The 25,608-nt window shown below is 42.9% G+C and overlaps 1 protein-coding gene across 2 annotated transcripts in view; it reads right to left on the bottom strand.

The window, feature by feature from the left end:
- Positions 1 to 25,608, bottom strand: part of LOC123758046 (uncharacterized) — a 523,684-nt gene that overhangs the window by 196,243 nt on the left and 301,833 nt on the right. For both annotated transcript variants that reach the window (XM_069338603.1, XM_069338604.1), the window contains exon 3: positions 7,141 to 7,282. In XM_069338603.1, coding sequence (XP_069194704.1) covers positions 7,141 to 7,282 — 142 coding nt within the window. The remainder of the gene's footprint in view (positions 1 to 7,140; positions 7,283 to 25,608) is intronic.

Genomic DNA, 25,608 nt, shown 5'->3' with positions numbered 1-25,608 from the left:
ACGCTCGCCTCTGCAACGGTCGTATTTTGGTAATATATACCATTAGTGAACGTGGGGACAAATATTCGGGTTGATTATGAAGAGCAGCCAGTTCAGCGAGGCGAACATTGCGGTTGTGAAGGGAAATTTCATTAGCGGGCTGAGGACACTGTCAACGACAGCTCTTGAGAGTGTGTATAGCTGGGCCAGGTGCCGAGTTACTGTGCACTCTAGTGGTGCTACGGGTGGCGAGCCACGTGCACTCTAGAGTGCTACGCCTGACAGGCAAGACATATGTACTCACATGTCTTCACCAAAATGTGTTTGGGATCCCATCCCATGGGCGGCTGAGGACCCCCATCCCATGGGCAGTATGGGGGGAACAAGTTACAGGTGCACATAATGGGCTTAGGAACTGAACCCCAAGGTTCATATATTACTAAGAAAATAACAATCTTGTGAAGCCAGTTACACAATGCATTTATGTAAGGTCTTTTATATCGCAAGTGGTTCAAGAAGTGGCCCACAACAGTCTCTCTACAGAGCACTTTACATCTGTTGTGAGCCAGTTACACAGTTACTATGCATGCTCCTCACACACACACACACACACACAGGCGATGGGCGGGAGGTGTGGAGAATTTACAATTATGATTATGTACATGCTACAGTAAGCAAACTTTGGACATTTGCTTAAGATTACTGGTAATAAATAATTTTGAATTAAATACACATTTCTTGAGCATTCATAATATCTTACATATGCTTAATTTCTGAATTCTGCAATTATTTTCACATTAATATAGTAACGAAACGTATGTGAACATTTCTGCAGACAGAGTCTGCGTTCAGATCTGCATACCTGGTGTATACCTGAGGAGGATTTCAGGAGTTCTTCTACTCCCCCAAACCCGGCCTGGGAGCCAGACTTCAGCTGGCGGTCAAACTGCCAGAGATACTTATAGCCAAGTCAAAGCTAAGCAGTAGTAACGTCTAGAAGTCTGTTGACTTTGTTACATGATGCATATGTGAGGCAACTCCTGCATAACAGAATGATGAGGGATGGAACAACTGGTGTATATTTAACTTTGCCTCAAGTCAACTAAATGTCATTGCTGTTCCTGGTATATTGCTGCCCTCAGGGTACTCAAGGGCGTCTAAGATGGTAATCAACTCCATTAAAACAAAGAGCTTCGACTGGCTCATCAGTTCTATCAGGCGTTCAAAGGCCAATTTGATACTAATGGTGCAATGACAATTATATATTTTTCCTTGAATTTACGTATAATATATTGAGTGTATTGAGTTAGCTTCAACCACTTTTTCGTCTCATTTCATCTACTTATAGATCTTACGCTAAAGAAATTATATGTGACTCATTTGTGTAACTGGTTCTCATCTATGTGTCCTCGTTCTGATGCTTCTAAACTTTGAATGCGGTTATCATGTCCCCTCCTGCTCACCCCCCCCCCCCCCCGCCCTGTAGTTCCACTCCTCAGGTGTGGAGGAGATCCCGGTTCCTCTGTCTGTCCCCGTTGCAAAAGTCCTGTCAGCTTAGATCCGCATCTTACTGCATGTCTCTGAATTTTTGTTCTAGTTTTCTTTGTGCTTCTTAGAATGACAGTTTCATGCTGCAGTTGTATGCTGTAGAGGAGTCTCACCGATGTATAGCGTCGATTTCTTAGACAACAGGTAAGTACAGGAGCAGACGATTTATAATTCCTGTTATCAGGCTGAGAGATTTCTCTTCCCACAGGTCTTAGTAAACCTCGCGCACTGGTTTGCCCTGGGACACGACCCGTCTATCGGTTGTAACAACCACAGGTATCCCATTTTTTGTGGAGCGAACACGGGCAAACAATTAGGGATTGACGCCCAGTTAATCCATTTTGCCAAGGCTCGAATTCGGTACAAATCGGTCCCGAGGCACGAAATGACTGTGTTACCACAATGCCACTTTGTCTACTTAAAAGTTCTCCGGAAATGGTCACTTTAGAACATGCTGCCGTCATTATTGTACCAAGTTGTCCTTTTGCATTAGATTTATGGTTATGTTTACTTCCATCCCTGGAAACACAAACCGTAACTGACCTTATTTTCCGCTTGTTACAACTTGTAATAAAGTTGTTACATCTTGGCTTAACGTGTTTTTGAAGTATTAGAACGTTGTTACAACTTGTTAGGAGGTGTTAAATCTTGTTCGACGTTGTAGCAACGTCGTAGTTTCGCTGTGTGTTTGGCGGGGTCTTCCTCCTCCTCCTCCTCCTCCTCCTCTAAATGTCACAAGCTGTCTTTCTTTAATTCTGTACTGATTCTGGGGGTTTAATTCTCATTCACTTTCCAATCTTCATAGCAGTGTATTTTTTTAGTTAAATCAATCATGTATCATATCACTTTTGTAGTGCATTGTTTATTTTGCAACATTTATCAGTCATCCTCTGTTCTGAATCTCCTCGAAAGTCATGCACTAACAACGTATATTTGAAGGAGACTATTTCCTGTTTAGGTGGCTGTCAAGTATCAGGAGAAGCAGGCGATGAGTCACAATAACGTAGCTAGAGTATGACGACCAGACCACACACTAGAAGGTGATGGGACGACGACGTTTCGGTCCGTCCTGGACCATTCTCAAGTTGATTGAGAATGATCCAGGACGGACCGAAACGTCGTCGTCCCTTCACCTTATAGAGTGTGGTTTGGTTATCACGAGGAGGTTGACCACTAGTAGCGACCTTTGTGGTTATTCCACTCCGTTCTTCTTTCCAGCATGTGTCTCTCTCTCCCCCTCACTGCCACCTCATCTTTCTTCGCTAATACTCTTGGGAAATTGAGCGCTCTTCCAGATACACCAGCTGCTCTAGCTCGAGCAGGAGTCTCTTGTGTGGGGCACTGTTCAATGTTTTCTGGTAAACTCGAACAGACAAACATTCCCTTTCTTACTGATACAAATGATTCAGGGGACAGCATGAAGCCAGTACGACTATATAGCACTTGGAAGAGATGTAAGGACAAGGTCCTAAATGTAAGGATATAGGACAGAGAGAAGGAACAATGCTCAACTATTTGAACCACAGGGGATCGAACGCCGACCTGTAAGAAGGATAACAACGCTGTATACCGACCAGCACATGTGGTTGGGACACAACGTTATTAGGTCACATTTGCTTAAGTTGCACTATCAAATCTATGTTTTAATAATCTGCTATTACAATATTTATTGTTTGGATAATCTGTCATTTAATTATTTTGGCATCTATATATTATAGGAAACCTATGTTACCCAGCGTTGCTCGGGGTCTGTCTGTATCCTATTTGCCTATACAGTATATCTTTCCAACTGTCTACTTACCTACAAAATCGTCGATCTATCAATCTATCTTTCCATCAATTTGTCCATCTATCTATCCATTTATCTATACAACTATATCCACCCTATAACTATATCTATATATATCTATATACTATACAGATATATATATCCACAACAGTGTCTATAACCATCCAGCTATTTATCCATCTATTTATTCATTCATCCATCCATTTACCCATCTATCCATCATCTATCCATCTATCTATCCATCCATCTATCTATTCATCTGTCAATTCATCTGTCTCTCCCTCAGTCAATCCACTTATCTATGCCACAGTCAATCCTCTTACCTATCCATGCACCTACTCATTTTTATTCGTTTATCTATCCAACTATCTATCCGTTTATCCATGCATCTTTCCATCCATCCATCCATCCATCTACTGTCTCGATCTCTGTTTTATAAAAAAATAATGATCTAATTAAAATGTGGGTGGACGGCTGTGAGAGACACTTAATGGTGTGAAATACTAAATAAAAGTATAGTTACCCCTTATTGTAAAGGGGTAAAGGGGGGTTGGTAAAGGGGTAAAGGGCCGTGGCATGAGAAACCTTTGGGGTTGTGGAAGAATCGTCCAGTTTATGCCAGTACGGGCAAATTATGGACAACAGAAAATTTTTCTTAATATTCCCACGATCAGTAAATAATGGTGCATGTAAATAGGAAGAAAATTGTTTTTAAAAGTTAGTTTTGAAAATATGTAGCTGTGTAGTCGGCGGGTAGTGGCAAAACTTGTCGTGGGGGTCTGAATGTGACGCAGTCACGCTGTTCTCTTTTGAATTCTGGCGACTCCGACCAGCCTATGTTCCTCCCGTACCCCAGACCCTTCCCCTTACAAATTTGGATGAGATTAGCCCCAAGCATGTGGCCTCCAACTTTGAACAGACAGACATTCTCTCTTATAGTACAGACATGTTTTTGCATCACACTTCTGAAAGTTGGTGTTGATGATTGATAAGTTTCTGATAAGTTTTGATTCAATCATATATGCATACCTGCCATACCTGATCATTCTTTGATCTAACGTTTTCGGTCATACTCAATATGACATCATACTTATCTACAAGAAAGACTGCTTCCTAAAGATATATATATATATATATATATATATATATATATATATATATATATATATATATATATATATATATATATATATATATAGGGGTACCACCACTGGTTTAATTAAAGGGACCCACATCCTCGAAGAAGAAAATAAATAGTGTTCAGAGAAGACCTTGTGGATTCTCACTGAATACTTTAATCTTTTCCTCTCCTACCACCCCTATTATTATTTTTTTTTTTTTTTTTTATTTGATTTTATTGCAATGTTACAGTTTACAGAAAACACACACTTATATAACAATATACCAATCAGTGTTCGAAGACCTCGTCCATATATATATATATATGTATATATATATATATATATATATATATATATATATATATATATATATATATATATATATATATATATATATATATAATGTAGGAGCGAGTGATAAGAAGCAATCAAGAGATGGGAGGTGAATGGCTTCCCAGCCAGAGCTAACTCCTCGACGTCTTAATAAAACAAAATCAGAAGATGGCTGACGCCAAGTGGATCCTTAAAGGTGATCGGTGGCTGCCGTGTTGACATGGCGACCACTGCCACCATGTAGTCACGTCCCTCCCCAACCACCTCCCACCTGTCACTACTTGCTCATCAGTGACTACGGCAGAGTGAGCCTCAGCTCTCTGCCCCGCCTGCTTGCCTTGCTGTACTTGTTGCTTCATAATTTAACTATTCTTACCTTCGAAGGTAAGTCTGGACTGAAAGTTGTAAGTGGAGGTGGCTTCCACATTATCAGCTTTCAATGCATTTCACTTGTTAACTACCCGTACTGGGTAAAGATATTTCTTGACATTTATTCCACATGTGATTCCAGCTTCTACTTCTCGTCTTACTTTCTCTCACGTTAATGAGGCTGTTCTTCACCAGCTTGTCAATTCCCCTCAGTATCTTATACGTTGCGATCATGTCCCATTCCGTTTCTTCTCTCCTCCAGGGTTGTGAGGTCTAATTCCCTTATCCTGTCCTCATAGCTCAGTCCTCTTAACTCTGGCACTGATCTTGTTGCAAGCTTTATTTAATTTAAAATTTTGGTTTCATGCTTCACAAACTACAGAGTTCCGGGCTGGTGCTGCATATTCTAATATTGATCTATCAAAATTTGTGGCGTGGATTACCTTGAAGAGCCCTTGGTTAGATTTCTGAAAGACCTTCTAATGTTTGCACGCGTCCCATATACTGCCGATAATTGCTCTGTTTGTGTGTGACTCTGGAAACAGTGTTGAAATTATATTCATTCCTAAATACTTTTCTCTCTTTCCGTATCCTGTAGGTGACTTTTCCTTATGGTGTAAGTACAACCTGGCCTCCTTTCTTCCTTTCCAAGCTTCATTATCTTACACTCTCTGGGAATGACTACTAGCAACCATTTTTTCACCCATCCTAAGGTCTTCCTGTAACTTTCAGCAGATGCGTGTCATTACACTGGGTCAGAAAATACGGCCGGAGAAAAGCTTTCCACTCACATAGGGTCGGAAAACGCGGCCGGATAGAAGCGTGTGCTGCTACATATAGTTAGAAAACGCGTTGCCCTCGCCGAATGTTCATCGACAAAAATAGCGGCCCAGAAGCGTGCCGTCTGAAAAATAAAAACGGCACGCTTCTGGCCCTGTTTACACTACTCAAGCAGTGCCGTGGCACGCAGCTCTCTCTTCAGTTGAGGCGACCCCCGACCAGACTATGTTGGGTACGTACCCTACATGAATCAGGGTGCAAAGTTGGGCGAGGCTATAGCCCCCAAATGTCAGCCTTCCATCCTCGAACAGACAGATAGAGAAACATTCTAATTTATATGTATACAAATAAATGCATTTGAAAATGTATTACAATTTGCGAAAGCATTTAAATGTCATAACTAACACCTAATCAATCAGCTTCATCGCCAGAATCTCTAATACGCTTCAATATTCTGTTCGTTTTCATTCGCCGCTGACTCAACATTCCCGTCCTGAAACTCCCTGTTAATTTACACTTATTGCAAACCATACTTATTGCATAATGGTTCATAATCAACGAATAGGCAAATAATCAAATATCCTTATTATCAAATATACAGATAATATTATTTACTTATAATTGAAAATACATATATACCCAATACACAAATATTAATATTATATATATATATATATATATATATATATATATATATATATATATATATATATATATATATATATATATATATATATATATATATTCAACCTGAAAGAAAACCACTACACCTTCCACACTCACCTTGCAGGTGTGGAGGTGAAGGTGGCAGGCGTCTCCCAAGGCTCTTGAATTACATTGTGTATACATCTGCACATTTGTGTTTCTACACTTTAAGAAACACAAGACAGAGAAGGGGGGAGGAGGTTGTATTTACAGGGGCGGTCATGGGGGGAGGTGGAAGCCTCGGGGGTGTACATGAGAAGGTGTACTTGCTGAGGACGGTCATGGGGGATGTGGAAGCCTCAGGGGTGTACATGAGAGAGGTGTACTTACTGAGGACGGTCATGGGGGAGGTGGAAGCTTCAGAGGATGTACATGAGAGAGAGGGTGTACTTACTGAGGACGGTCATGGGGGAGGTGGAAGGGTCGGTGGTGTACATGAGAGGGTGTACTTACTGAGGACGGTCATGGGGGAGATGGAAGCCTCAGGGGTGTACATGAGAGAGAAGGTGTACTTACTGAGGACGGTCATGGGGGAGGTGGAAGCCTCGGTGCGGAAGCTTGGGTGTTCAGCGATGACTTCACAGCGGTACTGGCCGGATGCGGACACCGCCAGCCGGGTCAGCGAGAGGGTCACCCGCTGGTCGTTACGGAACACTTCCTGTCGGGACAAGCCAGTTCTCAACACCTGCCTCTCACACCCACACACAACAGTGTATAAATATATATGTATATACCCAAGTATCGATATAGGACAAATTAAACGAAATTAATCCGAGATCTTCCGTGATTCAACACATTTTCAAGGAAGAAGAAGAAAGTTTACTGTCCATATGGTTATCTTAATTAGTTATTTTGAGAACTTTAGTGTACATTTGCCCCACGAGTCAAGAATTTCTGAGTCAATCGCAGAAAATTGTTAACAATGTGCCACCTCTCTAGATTTAGTGGTTTCCTGTGTCTCTGAAAGAAACAGTGCTACTACACCCCTTTACTTGTACTGTATTCCAGGAAGGGTACTAGCCAAATGGAGGCACAAGTGTAGTCCCCACACCACCAGCTTGTCATACGTCCAAGGAAGCATGGTAATCTGAGCTGGACTCTTCTGAGTATTGTTGGTTCTGTATTGGTGTGGTTCTCTTTGTGCTGAGGAATAGCCCGTGGCGAGTCTCCTCTTGATGACGTAGTTGACTTCTTTGTGTCATGCAAGCATTGGCTGACCAAGCAAGCTTGGTCAGCCAATGCAACTGTCTTTGGTGAAGATAGGGATGGCAAGGTGAAGGGTTACACCGGTACGAAGAACATGGTAGTTGAAATTGAAATAAGGTTATTAGGGTATAAATATACAGAAAGGGATGAGGTACCTCAAGCTATTCTCAACCAGTTCAGTACAATGTGTTCCTATATATATATATATATATATATATATATATATATATATATATATATATATATATAAATATATATATATATATATATATATATATATATATATATATATATATATATATATATATATATATATGTTTCATTGAATATGACCGCATATTCTGTATTTATTATTTTCTGGTTTAGGGCTTCTATCCCTCTAACTATTTTCTTAGCATCAGGGCTTAATTGGAATAGGAGTTCTCCAAAACTCATTTTCGTACTTTTAAGGTGAAGAAAAGAAGTGATTTACTATAGAGTGTATTACACTTATTTGTATAATTTGCACGACGTTTCGAACCTCCATGGTTCATTCTCAAGTGAACAATCTTACAATACTAGTTGATTTTATACCCGCATTAGGTCAGGTGATAATACAATGAAGGTGAAAAACATGGGGGGATACATAAGGGATAAACATAGGGGCTGCAGAAGGCTTATTGGCCCATACGAGGCATCTCCTATCTAAACACAAAGATTAATCCAGTGTAATTGGCCTGTTATGTTGGACATTGTCTTCTGTGTTGGCATCGATATGTTCTTGTCTTGTCCTTACTCTCATGGTGGGTAGAGTAAATAGTTCCGTGATTTGGGTGTTCATGGTAGGTCGCTCTATTCTAAACCAGAAAATAATAAATACAGAATATGCGGTCATATTCAATGAAACATGTTTGAAAGAAAACCTGCTGCCAGTATACACCAATATATATATATATATATATATATATATATATATATATATATATATATATATATATATATATATATATATATATATATATATATATATGACAATGTCAGACCACGGAGGAAAAATGAAACAGGAAATTTCCTTAAGTACTTTCGTATATTAAATACATCTTCAGAAGGTGTATTTAATATACGAAAGTACTTAAGGAAATTTCCTGTTTCATTTTTCCTCCGTGGACTGACATTGTCACATTCTTAATCACGTGTTTATTTTCGTGATATACACACACACATATATATATATATATATATATATATATATATATATATATATATATATATATATATATATATATATATATATATATATATATATAAATATATATATATATATCGATGTAGGACAAATTAAACGAAATTTATCCTGACCCCTTCCCCAGTGCTATATAGTCGTAATGGCTTGGCGCTTTCTTTTCCTAATTCCCTTTCCTTCCCTGACATATACTGACGGTTTGAGTGCACTCAATATCTCTTTGACCTAAAATGTTACACATAGGAGAGACAGAGAGAATAAGAGAGAAAGTGAGGGAGGGAGAGAAGTAGGGAGGGAAGCAAGGAAGAAGGAATCTGAATATCAATCGGGTTCGTCGTGCTGCCAGAACAAGGAAGAATGAGACCATCACTTATCAAGCTGGTCTTGGCGGCGAGAGCCCAGACTGGGGGCCGTGGGGGGTGTCGTGGGCCCCAGTACACCTTGTGAGCTCCCGGTACACCTTGTGAGCTCCCAGTACAACGTGTGTGTACACAACTAATAGTGCTTATGGGAGTTGAGCATCGGCTGCAGGCGATGAGTCACAATAACGTGGCTGAAGTATGTTGACCTGACCACACACTAGAAGGTGAAGGGACGACGACGTTTCGGTCCGTCCTGGACCATTCTCAAGTCGATTGTGCTTCGGCTCGTGCAAAGAGCTTCGACTCTTTGGTCCCGTCTCTCAACTGGCGTACAGATTCCTAAGCCTTTTTGGGCTCTATCATACCTATATTTGAAACTGTGTATGGAATCTGCCTCCACCACAACACTGTGCATTCCATCTGTTAACTACTCTGACACTGAAAAGGTTATTTTTAATGTCTCTGGAGCTCAAATGGGTACTCAGTCTCCACCTGTACCCCCTGTGTCAAATAATATGTTTTTATCTAACCTATCAATTCTTCTCAGAATCTAGTATGGGGTCAGCATGTCTTCCCTAACTCTTCTGTCTTCCAGCGATGTGAGGTTTAGTTCCTTTAGTCTGTCCTCGTAGCTCATACCTCTCAGCTTGGGTATTAGTCTGGTGGCATTATTTAAACGTTCTCCAATTTAGTCTTATGCTTGACTAAGTACAGACATCACGCCGGTGCTGCATACTCCAGGATTGGTCTGATATATTTGGTATACAAGGTGTTAAATGATTACTTACACAAGTTTCTAAAGGCAGTTCCTATGTTGGCCAACCTAGCATATGCCGCTGATGATATCCTCTTGATGTGGGCTACAGGGGTCAAGTCCGGTGTGATATCAACCCCGAGGTCTTTCTCACTTATTCTTAAAGGATTTCACCTCCCAAATGATACCTTGTATCCGGTTTCCTACTCCCTACACCTATCTTCGTTACTTTACATTAGCTCGAGTAATATCATATAAAGTATGCCATTAGTTTCTTCAAGTGATAACATAGCTAATTATACACAAATTTGGCAACTCTGAATTAAGCTCAGAACATTTGTCTAAATAAATCCTCTAGGTGGAAATCATTCAGGAATATGTAAATTCAACTGTATTTTTCATGACAAAACTTCGATTTTAATACAGAATGGAATTCAAGAGTTTGGCAACCGGTTCGGCCGCGTTTCACTACCCCCAGATCACTGTGAACCGGTTCGGCCGGGTCCCACTACCACAGGCGATCAATCTACCGGTTCTCAGCCAATTCCTGACAGAGCAGACCTAGGTCGTGCAGACCTAATTGACTCCACATTGGATCAAAGCTCACACGAATTAAAGTTCGAAGAGCGTAGATTTTTGTAAGGTTAAATTGACGTTTGAAATGCATAAAAGTCTTCATATCAGCCGAGTTGGCAATCTTTCTCGCGGGTGCTTCCTTTGAGAAGTCTTCAAGCTTCAGAGCCGAAGTCACAATCCCTGAAGCTGCTCTTCAAGTGGGCGCCCCTCATCTAGATCATCCATATTGACCTTTCCCCGAGCAATCTCTCAAGATGTGACCCCGTCCTTGCTACGTAGGAGCATTCATAGCCCGATACTCGAGGCGGCATCCTAACCAAACAATGTGCCTTCTCAGACTGTGAAACTTTTTCCCAACAGTCAAAAGGGACTCTATAGTCTGGTATTTCTCGAAGCAGTGAGTCCATCCGCTTCGGTGCAATGATCCTTCCAGCTATACCTCTCGTGCTTACTAGTCCGGCTCGGCGCCCGCGGGATGGGTCCCTCTGTACATTGTTTTCGGTGATGGTTGATACCTTTATTTCATAAGAAACAGAGGATAAGCATCAGAGGAGTCAAATCAGCGTGTGAAACGGCTGCATGTATTTTACACTGGCTTCTATTCCACAGGACATAGCCTCAGGGCTAGCTCTCTCTCTCTCTCTCTCTCTCTCTCTCTCTGTCTATATATATATATATATATATATATATATATATATATATATATATATATATATATATATATATATATATATATATATATATATATATATATATATATATATATATATATTGGTAGCAGTCTTTCTTGTAAACAATCGTTGTTGAATATGACCGAAAGAGTAAGATTAATGATTCTAACACGAATCTTCTCAATATTTCTTACGTTTTTCTTCACAGTGAAACTATCATATTCTGTGTGAATGTCATGTAATCTTATAAAGACAGAGTGACACTCGTTCTTAAATATAGTTATTAGTAATATTGTAGGATAGAGATACAGAAGCAGGGGGTGAGGGCTGGGATGGGGGAATGGAGATAGGGAAAAGGGGTGGAGATGGGGAGAGGGAGGGAAAAAGGGGTGGAGATGGGGAGAGAAGGGGGGGGGGGACGACGAGGGGAGGGTACCCGGACTCCGCCGGGTACCTTTCCTAATGCATTATAAATGAGTGTGGCTATCTGTTTAAAACTGGTAACCACAATTAACGAGGATAATAACATTTCATTCACTTGGATCATCGCAGCCTCGAACCCAGGACAAGAAAAGCAGAAGACTGTAGCTATTTTCCAACCAGGCTTCGAGCATCCTCTATAAAGGAGGATCTCAGACACACACACATATGTGTCTACATGTATATGTGTGTCTGAGACTGTATACGGGTCCGGGGAGAATAATTCTTTCACCAGAGTGCAGACGGATTATGTGTAAAACTTGGACTAGATACCAGCTCGGTACCTTAGTACCGAGCTGGTATCTAAACTACAGGTTGATCTGGACGGCTCCCAGGTTGAGTAATCTTTAGCACATTGTGCTCCCATAAGTTAAGACGCGTGTCTGAGGCCTCCCAGAACGCTGGTTCTATCCCCCAGAATATTTCAGAAGTCAAAAAGCCTTAATATTAATTGGAGTGCAGTGATATTGCAGATTCCCGATGCCAGACGGTAAAGAAAATATCCCTTTCAAGTTTCACAAGCCTTTCTAGATTAAATGAATTCCCAGGAATTAAACGCAGGTTACAATCGAATCCTTAAATAAATATTTGCACAGAAAACGCTAACAGCGTCATGTTTGTGTATAAACATCATTATTCAACCTAAACAATACAAAGTTTAATCGAGGAATGTGTGTTGCAGTCTGCAATATATATGCAATATAACCTATATCTGGTATCATCGACTCAAGTGTGTTTAAAGTCAATGAATAAAAAAAAAATCTTCAGCAAAATATTCGGGGAGGAAGTGAGCGGAGGAAGAAGGGCGGAGGGGAAGGGTTTGGCTGCACTCGAGTGCAGCCAAACACACGCGAGTGCAGTCCTGCTGCACTCAACATGCCTTGGAGCATCTACTCCATACGGTCAAGTGGGATGCAACCTCCAGGTGAACGGGGCGCGCCCATGGAGGGAGAGGGATGGGGTGGAGGGTGGGTATAGGGCTTAGGGGTGGAGGGTTGATAGGGAGGAGGGGGGGGTTAAGGTAGCGGTTGGGGATGGTGAGAGGGGGATTGGAGTAAGTGGAGTTAGTGTGGTAGGGGGGAGGCGGAGTTGTGGGGTGAGGGGGGAACACAGCGAGAAATAATCAGTTCAGGGACTGAATAAAGTCTTCTGCTTCGCTTTATGAAATTATCCACCAGCTGGAGAGAACAGACAATATCCACCAGAATAATAAAGGATATATATTCACTAGAAATGATAAAATGCTTATGATCGAACTTTAATATATTATACTTTAACTCTATAATTCTAAACTCCAAATAATAATAAGCTCTATAAACTCTACCCTGATGTATACCCTATACACCAGGGTATACTGGCATACACCCTTGACACCCAGTGTCTAGTGTATACCGATATTCTTTGGTGTACCGACCCCTCCCTCTTGGTTATACCAACTTAACCCTGGGTATACTATCCTATCATAATTATAACGTGATTAACTTGGGTGTACCGTCCTCCCCTGGGTGTAACGGGATCTCCTGGTACTCTGTGACACCCAGCACCTGTGACCCTGGGAGTGCCATACAGCCCATGACCCTGGGAGTGCCACCCAGCTCCCATGGAAGTGCCTGACAGTCCTTGTGATCCTGGGAGTGCCATACAGCACCTGTGGCCTTGGCTGGAGGATGATTTCTGGGTGTTTTCGTGGTGACCAACGCCAGGCTGTGAGAGCGACGGAAACAGTGAATATTTCACCGTAATTATCACGACCGCCGTCTCCTGCTCCCCCTTCTCCTGCCCCTTCCCCCTGCCCCCTCCTCTAGCGTCGCCACCTGATCAAAACTTTCTACACCTCCAGCTCCTCTTTTCATTATCATCTTCCTACGTGTCTATGAGCTCCTCCTCTGACACTTTCACCTTCTCCTCCAACACCTTCAACTCCTCCAACTCGACCTCTTCCAAAAGCCTTCACCAAAGCAAGCTCCACTACTTCCAATCCTTGTTACATCTCAGCCAACACTGGAGGTAGTTATATCCACCCCCCCCCCTACCGATCACTGGAAGTAGTTCAATCATGATCCAGTGTTTTGCTGGAGGTAGTTATACTATGCTCTCCCCCGCTGTAGGGAGGTAAATCATCCCCCTCTTCCCGCCCCCCCTCCTGAAAGAAGTTATATCATGCCCACCTCACTGGAGGACGTGGTAAATAATATACCTCCTCGTAAATAATTGAACCCCGACCTGCAAAAAGCGAGACACTATCACTGTCTGCACTATCACTGTCTGCACTACCACTCTCTTCACTATCGCTGTCTGCACTATCACTGTCTGCACTACCACTCTCTTCACTATTCCTGTCTTCATTCGCACCCCCTTCACTACCTTCACAATCCACCCCCACCCCTACCACTACCACCAACACATCACAGTACCAACGAGAGCAGTGGGAAGAGCCACTACCACCACCACTACCACCACCACCACCACCACCACCACCACCACCAGCATCAGACAGGATGTTTACCCAGAATGAGGCACAATGTCGAAAATATATTACGACATTTTATCATTACATCTCAAACCAGTGTGAGATACCGCCTGGAGGCCACTGCATTATGATACTAGAGGACATGATGACGCTGCGAGAGTGAGATCCAGTGGCAGGGTGAACAGAAAGGGGAACTGATGGAATGCAGTGTTCAGAAATGTTCAGATGCAAGACAGCTGTTCATCCCACTCAAGAACGTGGACAGAAGAAGCGAGGTAAACCCCTGGTACAATAGGCAATGAAGTGAATCAACAGAGAGAAACGGAAAAGAATGGAACAAAAGTACAGAGAACTAGGAATGAGGGTCAAAAGAGACAGGTTAACACACCTGAGTCAGCAGGGAAACTGAAAGGTGATTTGAAAATAACATTGCTGCTAAAGCTGAGGACCAACCCAAGCCGTTCTATTGTTATATAAGGCTGGATCTCCAGTAAGAGATCCACATGAGGACAGGATGTGATTACGTTGAATAGACAAGGTGTAGTTCACACAGAAAATGACAACGAGGTGTGTGAAGAACTCACCTAAAGGATTCGGGAGCTCTTCACAAAAGAACCATCGTGGGGGAGCGGAGGTGAGAGATAAAAGGCCAGAGGAAACACAGGATGACATTGTAGTCATTATGGAGGTTAAGAAACACCTACGACCACAACCACCATCACTACCTGAATCACCACAATTACCACAACCACCATTACTACCACCACCACCACTATTTCCACAACCACCACTTATTACAAAATACAACCACTTAGAAGTTAATGTTGTTAACAAATTTAAATATATAAAAAGTAAGTGAAGATAAACTGAGATAAAGTATAGTTAAGATTATAGATAAGTGTGGCCCTGGTCCTGATTACAGGTATACGTGGCCCTGTACCTGATTACAGGTACACGTGGCCCTGGACCTGATTACAGGTACACGTGGCCCTGGACCTGATAACAGGTACACGTGACCCTGGACCTGATTACAGGTACACGTGGCCCTGGTCCTGATTACAAGTACACGTGGGCTCTGGTCCTGATTACAGGTACACGTGGCCCTGGACCTGATTACAGGTACACGTGGCCCTGGACCTGATTACAGGTATACGTGGCCCTGTACCTGATTACAGGTACTTTACAGTCTCCGTGGTGTAGTGGTAAGACACTCGCCTGGCGTTCCGCGAGCGCTATGTCATGGGTTCGTATCCTGGCCGGGGAGGATTTACTGGGCGCAATTCCTTAACTGTAGCCTCTGTTTAACGCAACAGTAAAATGTGTACTTGGATGAAAAAACGATTCTTCGCGGCAGGGGATCGTATTCCAGGGACCATAGAATTAAGGACTTGCCCGAAACGCTACGCGTACTAGTGGCTGTACAAGAATGTAACAACTCTTGTATATATCTCAAAAAAAAAAAAAAAAAAAAAAAAAAAAAAAAAAAAAAAAAAGGTACACGTGGCCCTGGACCTGATTACAGGTACACGTGGCCCTGGACCTGATAACAGGTACACGTGACCCTGGACCTGATTACAGGTACACGTGGCCCTGGTCCTGATTACAGGTATACGTGGCCCTGTACCTGATTACAGGTACACGTGGCCCTGGTCCTGATTACAGGTACACGTGGCACTGGTCCTGATTACAGGTACACGTGGCACTGGTCCTGATTACAGCCTCCGTTATGGACACAAAACTCTTATGGTAAAGAGTGCTCTTATAATTGGCCAATAAATAATGTTTCCTCCCTAATCATGCTTCTTTGTTTATCACCCTCTCCCTGACCTCTCCCTCTCTCTCTCTCTCCCTCATCTCCATCCTCCTTCTCTCTCTCTCCCTCATCACCTTCCCCCCTCATCTCCTTCCTTTGTGACCTCTCTATCTTTCTCTCTCTCTCTCTCTCTCTCTCTCTCTCTCTCTCTCTCTCTCTCTCTCTCTCTCTCTCTCTCTCTCTCTCTCTCTCTCTCTCTCTCTCTCTCTCTCTTGGGAGAGGAAGAGGTGGAGGAGGAGTGGGAGGAAAAAGTGACGGGAGGAGCAGGGAAGGTAACTGGGAAAATAATGTGATTTTGAGGATAAAATGCTAAGCCAGTGATAAACACTTGAATGGGATACGAGGACAGGATAGCAGCTGGGATAATAGGACAGGATAGGAGCTGGGATACGAGGACAGGATAGAAGCTGGAATACGAAGACAGGATAGAAGCTGGGATAGGAGCAGGGCGTGAAATAACTGTGCCCAACTACTTGGATCATCAGGAATCGACGGTCGACACTGCCTGAAGCAATATCGGAGCTGTGCTGACCAGACCAAGGTGGATAGAGTCATGAAGGCCTTACACTGACGTTATTGCATCTCAACACTGTACCTCGTGCGATTGTTGCATAACACTGTACCTCATATGAGTGTAACCTAACACTGTACCTGATATGGATGTAGCTTAACACTGTACCTCAGTTTTTTTCTGTCTTAGGTTCTTTCCGGCTCTATGCAAACGAGGGAAATGGTCATTCGTCAATTCTCCACAATTCTGCGGTGTTTATAATCTCACTACACCCTTGAAATTTTGACGCTGTTGTCAATATCGCCAAAACTGAGGTGTTTAAAATTTTAGGAGAAGTCTGGGCTTCACTAAGGCTGTGAGCCGGCGGCCGTGCGGCTGGTGCGTTCACTCCCAACATCACAAACAACGAGGCTTTGATCAATCTGAATTTCGAAAAAGGCTTCAACCTGGTCATAAGGGATAGGCGGAGCTTCATGATGCTCATTGTCATTTCCATTCTCTCTACCTATTTGTACATTTGTGCTACAGTAAGGATTTAAAACTACTATTTGGTGAGCATGAACTTGACTAGTATGAAGGTGTTCAACAGGTTGATCTTGTTCCTCCTCTTCGAGTCCTCTTCGCCTAAAAACGAGTCCAGTGAGTTTAACATCTGGTTCCCTGACTCATACGTCAGGCTGCGAGCAGCCGCGTCTAACAGCCTGGTTGATCAGTCCAGCAACCAGGAGACCGGGCCGCGGGGACACTAAGCCCCGGAAGCACCTCAAGGTAGCCTCAAGGTAGGTAGCCCCTGATAACGACATTGGCTTGTTCCCCAGACTCCCTTCTGAAGTACACTTGAATATTTCAGGAGCCAGAAGGGAATCGAGGTCTCACGCTGAACGTTTCTAAGTGTGAAATAACCTCCCCTTCACACAACGCAATACATTTCAGGTAAAAGATGTGTTTTACTGATTGCCACATAATTAACCTGAAGACAGCACGCTCCTAGGAGCTCCTCTTGCGTCGAAGGCATCGTCGTGGTACATGATAAGAAGATCGCTGACCGGAAGAGCATGAATGAGAGGAATAAATTCTACAGTGATGCTCTCAACGCCCTTGACTACATCACCAGATTCCTGTTCCTTTCCAGGTTAACCAACTTTCTGAGATGTTCGACAGCTCACGACAGCCTCAAGCTAATGTGAATACCACCGTTTACCGAAATCAAAGTTAGAAAAAAGCTTTAACCTAACCTTCCTCTCAGTGACTTGCAGCATAAACAAGCCAGCAGTCAAGATCGCTGAACCAGCTTTCCTGACCTCACTTGAACCTTTAGACATGATCAGGAAGAAAATCCAACACGGATTACTTAGGCAACTTTGCAGGGATACACAATCGTAGCTTTATACGCTGCACCACTAAGTGGGTTTCTCTCGCAGCTCCAGAACTCCAGCAATCGCCATTTAAGGGCCGCAAGGAATGCAGCTGGGACAGCTCTATCACAGAGCAGCTGTACTGTCACTCAATGCTGCAACAACATGGCATAAGATCCATCGTCTCATAGAAGTGATGTCTCCCGAAATGGCTGGCTTCATACTTGTAACCCCAAGTCAGCCACAGGCGCGCATCTCTTATTACAGGGATTTTAACTCTTATCACGGAGGTTTTAACTCTTATCACGGGGGTTTCACTCTTATCACGGGGGGGGGGGGGGTCACAATCCCCACCGAATATACGTGTATATGTAGCCTGGCCGAGGCTGACAGGTACGGACAGTGAGGCCTGCTCTGCCGTAGCCCAGGGGGCCTGCCACTCGAGGAATTCGAGCTCACAGCTGTACAACCCTGAAAGAATGACAGGCAGTTGGTGTTGAACTACGCGTGCATATACACCTAGGCTAACAGCTACACTGACTTAATTAACTGTTGCACATCAGGGTGGTGCTGCTACTCATAGGGTACGAGCCAGGGGCCAGATTCACGAAGAAGTTACGCAAACACTTACGAACCTGGACATCTTTTCTCAATCTTTGGCGGCTTTATTTACAATTATTAAGCAGTTAATGAGCTCCGAAGCACCAGGAAGCTATTTATAACAATAACAACAGTTGATTGGCAAGTTTTCATGCTTGTAAACTGTTTAATAAATGCAACCAAAGCCATCAAAGATTGAGGAATGATGTACACGTTCGTAAGCACTTGCGTAAGTGCGTTCGTGAATCTGGCCCAAGGTCACTTATGTACTAAGACTTGATCATTTGTACAATTTTGTCATCATTGCTTCGGAGACCCTTAATGTTTGTGATAAAAGTGTCAAGAGCTTTTCTTTTTAATAATCTGGGTTCTAGGTTTAGCGAAACAACAAAAGACCCAAAATTTGTCATCTTTTTCTGACGCTTCAACGTGGGAATACAGAGAGAAAATGCACAATGCATTCATGGTTTCTGCCCATCCTCTGAGGAGGTAGGTGAATTCGACAACCTGCGAAAATTAAATTTTATAGTTCCACATAACTAATGCTATAACCCATATTATGTAATAAAGTTTTAAATAAAATACAGTATAAAAAGAAGAGGGAATAACATACAAAAAAAGTATGCAAATGCACGTCGGAGTCTTCACATATTCTCTTCTTCGAGGCTAAGGGTCCATAAAAACACACATACACATTTAACAACTTAACTTTAAGACAGCCTAACGAGGTCAATAGAACAAACGCCATTTGTTTAAGGAAATCGGAAAAACAACCGAAGCCTCTCATTATTCTTAATGAGAGAAACGGTGACATAGGCACTGTCTTGCCTCTCATATCGACACGTGTTGCCTCTGGCTCAAGCAGCACCCAAATAGTACCTCCAATACCGGGACAGTACCAAAACATATTAATATATATATATATATATATATATATATATATATATATATATATATATATATATATATATATATATATATATATATATATATATATATATATATATATATATATATATATATATATATATATATATATATATATATATATATATATATATATATATATATATATATATATATATATATATATATATATATATATATATATATATATATATATATATATATATATCTTAATTCCCTTTAGCCCCCCAGGCCAAATATGACCTATTGACCAGACCACACACTAGAAAGTGAAGGGACGACGACGTTTCGGTCCGTCCTGGACCATTCTCAAGTCGATTGTCTTGATCAACATCATTCAGCCACGTTATTGTGACTCCTCGTCTGCAAATATGACATCTTCCCCCTGAGGCAATCCATAACAGTTCCTTAAATCCTAGATACATATTTTTATGCTAGGTGAACAGCGGCATCAGGTGAAATGAAAACGTATTCAATAGTTTTTTGTCCTGCCGGGGAACTGAACCCAGGTATCTCGGTTGTGAGTGGAGGAATTACCCCACTGCGCCACTGGCCGACCTAAAAGGAATAACATCAGAGCCGGCCCTACGATATCGTTAAAACACAATATTGCAACGATTACAGATATAGTAAATACGTTAAATTCTCGGTAGGTCAACACATTAATGGAGCAGTTTGCCACTAATTACACACATTAAATTCCTCAAGACCTTTCGCAAATTCCAATATTTGTTTTGGACGCAGTTAAAAAAAAAAATCTATATACTGTGTGTGATCGTAGTTAGTGAAGATTTTCGGGCACTGTGATTTTAATGATTATATATATATATATATATATATATATATATATATATATATATATATATATATATATATATATATATATATATATATATATGTGTGTGTGTGTGTGTGTGTGTGTGTGTGTGTGTGTGTGTGTGTGTGTGTGTGTGTGTGTGTGTGTGTGTGCGTGTGTGTGTGTGTGTGTGTGTGTGTACTCACCTAGTTGTACTCACCTAGTTGTGTTTGCGGGGGTTGAGCTCTGGCTCTTTGGTCCCGCCTCTCAACCGTCAATCAACAGGTGTACAGATTCATGAGCCTATCGGGCTCTGTCATATCTACACTTGAAACTGTGTATGGAGTCAGCCTCCACCACATCACTTCCTAATGCATTCCATTTGTCAACCACTCTGACACTAAAAAAGTTCTTTCTAATATCTCTGTGGCTCATTTGGGCACTCAGTTTCCACCTGTGTCCCCTTGTGCGTGTTCCCCTTGTGTTAAATAGACTGTCTTTATCTACCCTATCAATCCCCTTCAGAATCTTGAATGTGGTGATCATGTCCCCCCTAACTCTTCTGTCTTCCAGCGAAGTGAGGTTTAATTCCCGTAGTCTCTCCTCGTAGCTCATACCTCTCAGCTCGGGTACTAGTCTGGTGGCAAACCTTTGAACCTTTTCCAGTTTAGTCTTATCCTTGACTAGATATGGACTCCATGCTGGGGCTGCATACTCCAGGATTGGCCTGACATATGTGGTATACAAAGTTCTGAATGATTCTTTACACAAGTTTCTGAATGCCGTTCGTATGTTGGCCAGCCTGGCATATGCCGCTGAAGTTATCCGCTTGATATGTGCTGCAGGAGACAGGTCTGGCGTGATATCAACCCCCAAGTCTTTTTCCTTCTCTGACTCCTGAAGAATTTCCTCTCCCAGATGATACCTTGTATCTGTGTGTGTGTGTGTGTGTGTGTGTGTGTGTGTGTGTGTGTGAGAGTGTGTGTGTGTGTGTGTGTGTGTGTGTGTGTGTGTGTGTGTACTCACCTATATGTACTCACCTATATGTGCTTGCAGGATCGAGCATTGACTCTTGGATCCCGCCTTTCGAGCATCGGTTGTTTACAGCAATGACTCCTGTCCCATTTCCCTATCATACCTGGTTTTAAAATTATGAATAGTATTTGCTTCCACAACCTGTTCCTGAAGTGCATTCCATTTCCCCACTACTCTCACGCTAAAAGAAAACTTCCTTACATCTCTGTGACTCATCTGAGTTTCAAGCTTCCATCCATGTCCTCTCGTTCTGTTACTATTCCGTGTGAACATTTCGTCTATGTCCACTCTGTCAATTCCTCTGAGAATCTTATACGTTCCTATCATGTCCCCCCTCTCCCTTCTTCTTTCTAGTGTCGTAAGGCACAGTTCCCTCAGGCGCTCTTCATACCCCATCCCTCGTAGCTCTGGGACGAGTCTCGTTGCAAACCTCTGAACCTTTTCCAGTTTCATTATATGCTTCTTCAGATGGGGACTCCATGATGAGGCGGCATACTCTAAGACTGGCCTTACGTAGGCAGTGTAAAGCGCCCTAAATGCCTCCTTACTTAGGTTTCTGAATGATGTTCTAACTTTTGCCAGTGTAGAGTACGCTGCTGTCGTTATCCTATTAATATGTGCCTCAGGAGATAGATTAGGTGTTACGTCCACCCCCAGGTCTCTTTCACGCGTCGTTACAGGTAGGCTGTTCCCCTTCATTGTGTACTGTCCCTTTGGTCTCCTATCTCCTAGTCCCATTTCCATAACTTTACATTTGCTCGTGTTGAATTCTAGTAGCCATTTCTCTGACCATCTCTGCAATCTGTTCAGGTCCTCTTGGAGGATCCTGCAATCCTCATCTGTCACAACTCTTCTCATCAACTTTGCATCATCCGCAAACATCGACATGTAGGACTCTACGCCTGTAAACATGTCGTTAACATATACAAGAAATAGAATTGGTCCCAGCACCGATCCTTGTGGTACTCCACTTGTTACTGTTCGCCAGTCCGACTTCTCGCCCCTTACCGTAACTCTTTGGCTCCTTCCTGTTAGGTAGTTCCTTATCCATTCTAGGACCTTTCCCCCCACCCCCGCCTGCCTCTCGAGCTTGAACAGCAGTCTCATGTGCGGTACTGTATCAAAGGCTTTTTGGCAGTCCAGAAATATGCAGTCTGCCCAACCATCTCTGTCCTGTCTTATCCTCGTTATTTTATCATAGAATTCCAGAAGGTTTGTTAGGCACGATTTCCCTGTCCAGAACCCATGTTGATGTTTGTTCACAAACCTAATGTTCTCCAGGTGTGCAACCAGTCGTAGCCTAATTATTCTTTCCAGTATTTTACAGGGGATGCTTGTCAGTGATACAGGTCTGTAGTTAAGTGCCTCCTCCCTATCTCCTTTCTTGAAGATCGGCACGACATTTGCCTTCTTCCAGCAACTGGGCAATTCTCCTGACATAAGTGACTCATTAAAGATCATTGCCAGAGGCACGCTGAGGGCCTGTGCTGCTTCTTTTAGTATCCACGGTGATACTTTGTCTGGTCCAACTGCTTTAGTTGCATCTAGAGTTGTCAACTGTTTCATTACCTCCTCTGCTGTCACCTCTATATCTGATAGTCTTTCATCTAGGGTAACCCCTTCCAACAATGGGAGCTGCTCAGGCTCGGTAGTGAACACTCCATGGAAACTGGCATTCAGTGCCTCGCAGATTTCCTTGTCACTTTCAGTATATGCCCCCTCTGTCTTCCTTAGTCTTGTCACTTGGTCGTTCACCGACATTTTTCTTCTTATATGACTGTGTAGTAACTTAGGTTGTTTTTTCGCTTTGATTGCAATATCGTTCTCATAGTCCCTTTCCGATGTTCGTCTTATGTTAATGTAATCGTTCCTAGCTCTGTTGTATCTGCTTCTGTTGTCCTCTGTTCTTTGTCTTCTGTACTTCCTCCACTCCCGCCTGCTGGCCATTTTTGCTTCCTGACACTGTCTATTAAACCATGGGTTATTATATTCCTTCTTATTTTTTCCCTTTACCGTTGGTATAAATCTCTCTTCGGCCTCCTGGCATTTCTGTATGACTAGGTCCATCATATCTTGGACTGTTTTTCCTCTAATTTCTTCCTCCCACTGCACTTCACCCAGATAGTCCCTTATCCTCATATAGTCCCCTTTCCTGTAGTCAGCTCTCCTTTCCCAGATCTCTTGTCCCATGGTCATAATTTTGAATTCCATCATGTAGTGTGTGTGTGTGTGTGTGTGTGTGTGTGTGTGTGTGTGTGTGTGTGTGTGAGTGTGTGTGTGTGGAAGTGTGTGTGTGTGTGAGTGTGTGGACCACAAACGTCAAAATTCCTTTGCTTTAGAAAAGGTTAAGACACCGTGATACTGACGCTTTAACCCCAGATCCTGAGAGCCTCCCGTAGATCCTGAGAGCCTTCTCCAGACCCTAAGAATGACATAGACTCTCCCCCCCTGACAGTGAATACCTGCCAGAGATAGGAACACAGCGCCCTGAGCAACATCGTAGCCGCTGCTCTGAGACTCGATCGGAATTTAATGGTCAATGTTACCTCCAGTGAGGATAAACAATCCAGATTTGGTGATCAATTAGGCATTTATATCCCGGGTCTGGCATCCCTTGGCCTCTACAGGCCCACTGACACCTGGCTTCGTGTCCCAAACACCCACAATGCCACCAGTGCCATCAAGGAACTGTTGAATAAAACGACCTAATTATCTGTTCTAATGAAGTCATTCACTGTTAACGTAATTGTTCCCTGAAACAAAATTATCGAGTCGGTAATAATTTAGTTTAAAATAAGAGGTCAAAGGTTAGTACTCGTCTCGTAGTGTGGAGGATCCGGGTGACGGGTAGTTGCGCTAATGGCCTATTAGCGTGAACGAGGGCCACACACACACACACACACCCTCGTTCCCAGCGCAGGTAATGACCAGGTCGGGTTGATCCGACGATAACGACATATTTTACCGAACTCGTCTATACTGGATACTTAGCTCGTTCACTGCGTAAATAATGAGACTGTTTTGCCTGACCAGACACGCACGCGTCGTATATTTTAAAGTGCTGGTTCATTCCGTACAAAATGCGACGTTATAAGACGAGGTTGGGATCTCCTTCAAGTGGTAAGTTCGAACGCATGTTGTATGATGTATTTACTTGGGTAAATACCCAATTGGGTAAATTCCCGGACGCAGGTTCGAATCCTCGTCACGGCCCTTGTGGATGTGTTTATTTACTGGGATGTTTTCAAAGGAATGTTGAGTTCATTTGTATTTGATGTTGGTGAAGCTTAGGAGCAAGATGAATGCTGCTAAATGTTTGACATAAAACATAATGTTTGTTTTGTGGTTGCTGTTCCTAAAGACATCAGTGGGCGCATTACGTTCCTCACCTGTCTTTTGGCGGGAGTTTGTGAGACGTTCATTACCCGTTTGTGCACATGGGGCGTTCATCACCCATGTGTACATGGACGTTCATCATCCATGTGTACATGGACGTTCATCACCCGTGTGTACATGGACGTTCATCACCCATGTGTACATGGACGTTCATCACCCATGTGTACATGGACGTTCATCACCCGTGTGTACATGGACGTTCATCACCCGTGTGTACATGGCCGTTCATCACCCATGTGTACATGGCCGTTCATCACCCATGTGTACATGGCCGTTCATCACCCGTGTGTACATGGACGTTCATCACCCGTGTGTACATGGCCGTTCATCACCCATGTGTACATGGCCGTTCATCACCCATGTGTACATGGCCGTTCATCACCCATATGTACATGGCCGTTCATCACCCATGTGTACATGGCCGTTCATCACCCATGTGTACATGGCCGTTCATCACCCATGTGTACATGGACGTTCATCACCCATGTGCACATGGCCGTTCATCACCCATGTGTACATGGACGTTTATCACCCATGTGTACATGGCCGTTCATCACCCATGTGCACATGGACGTTCATCACCCATGTGTACATGGACGTTCATCACCCATGTGCACATGGCCGTTCATCACCCATGTGTACATGGACGTTCATCACCCGTGTGTACATGGCCGTTCATCACCCATGTGCACATGGCCGTTCATCACCCATGTGTACATGGACGTTTATCACCCATGTGTACATGGACGTTCATCACCCATGTGCACTTATGGCCGTTCAACACCCGTGTGCACCGAGTGGGGCAGGTGA

Source organism: Procambarus clarkii, chromosome 40 (assembly GCF_040958095.1).
Source record: "Procambarus clarkii isolate CNS0578487 chromosome 40, FALCON_Pclarkii_2.0, whole genome shotgun sequence".
Classification (NCBI taxonomy): domain Eukaryota; kingdom Metazoa; phylum Arthropoda; class Malacostraca; order Decapoda; family Cambaridae; genus Procambarus; species Procambarus clarkii.
The sequence above is the reverse complement of the archived record's forward strand: the minus strand, read 5'-3'. Positions and strand labels throughout refer to the sequence as shown.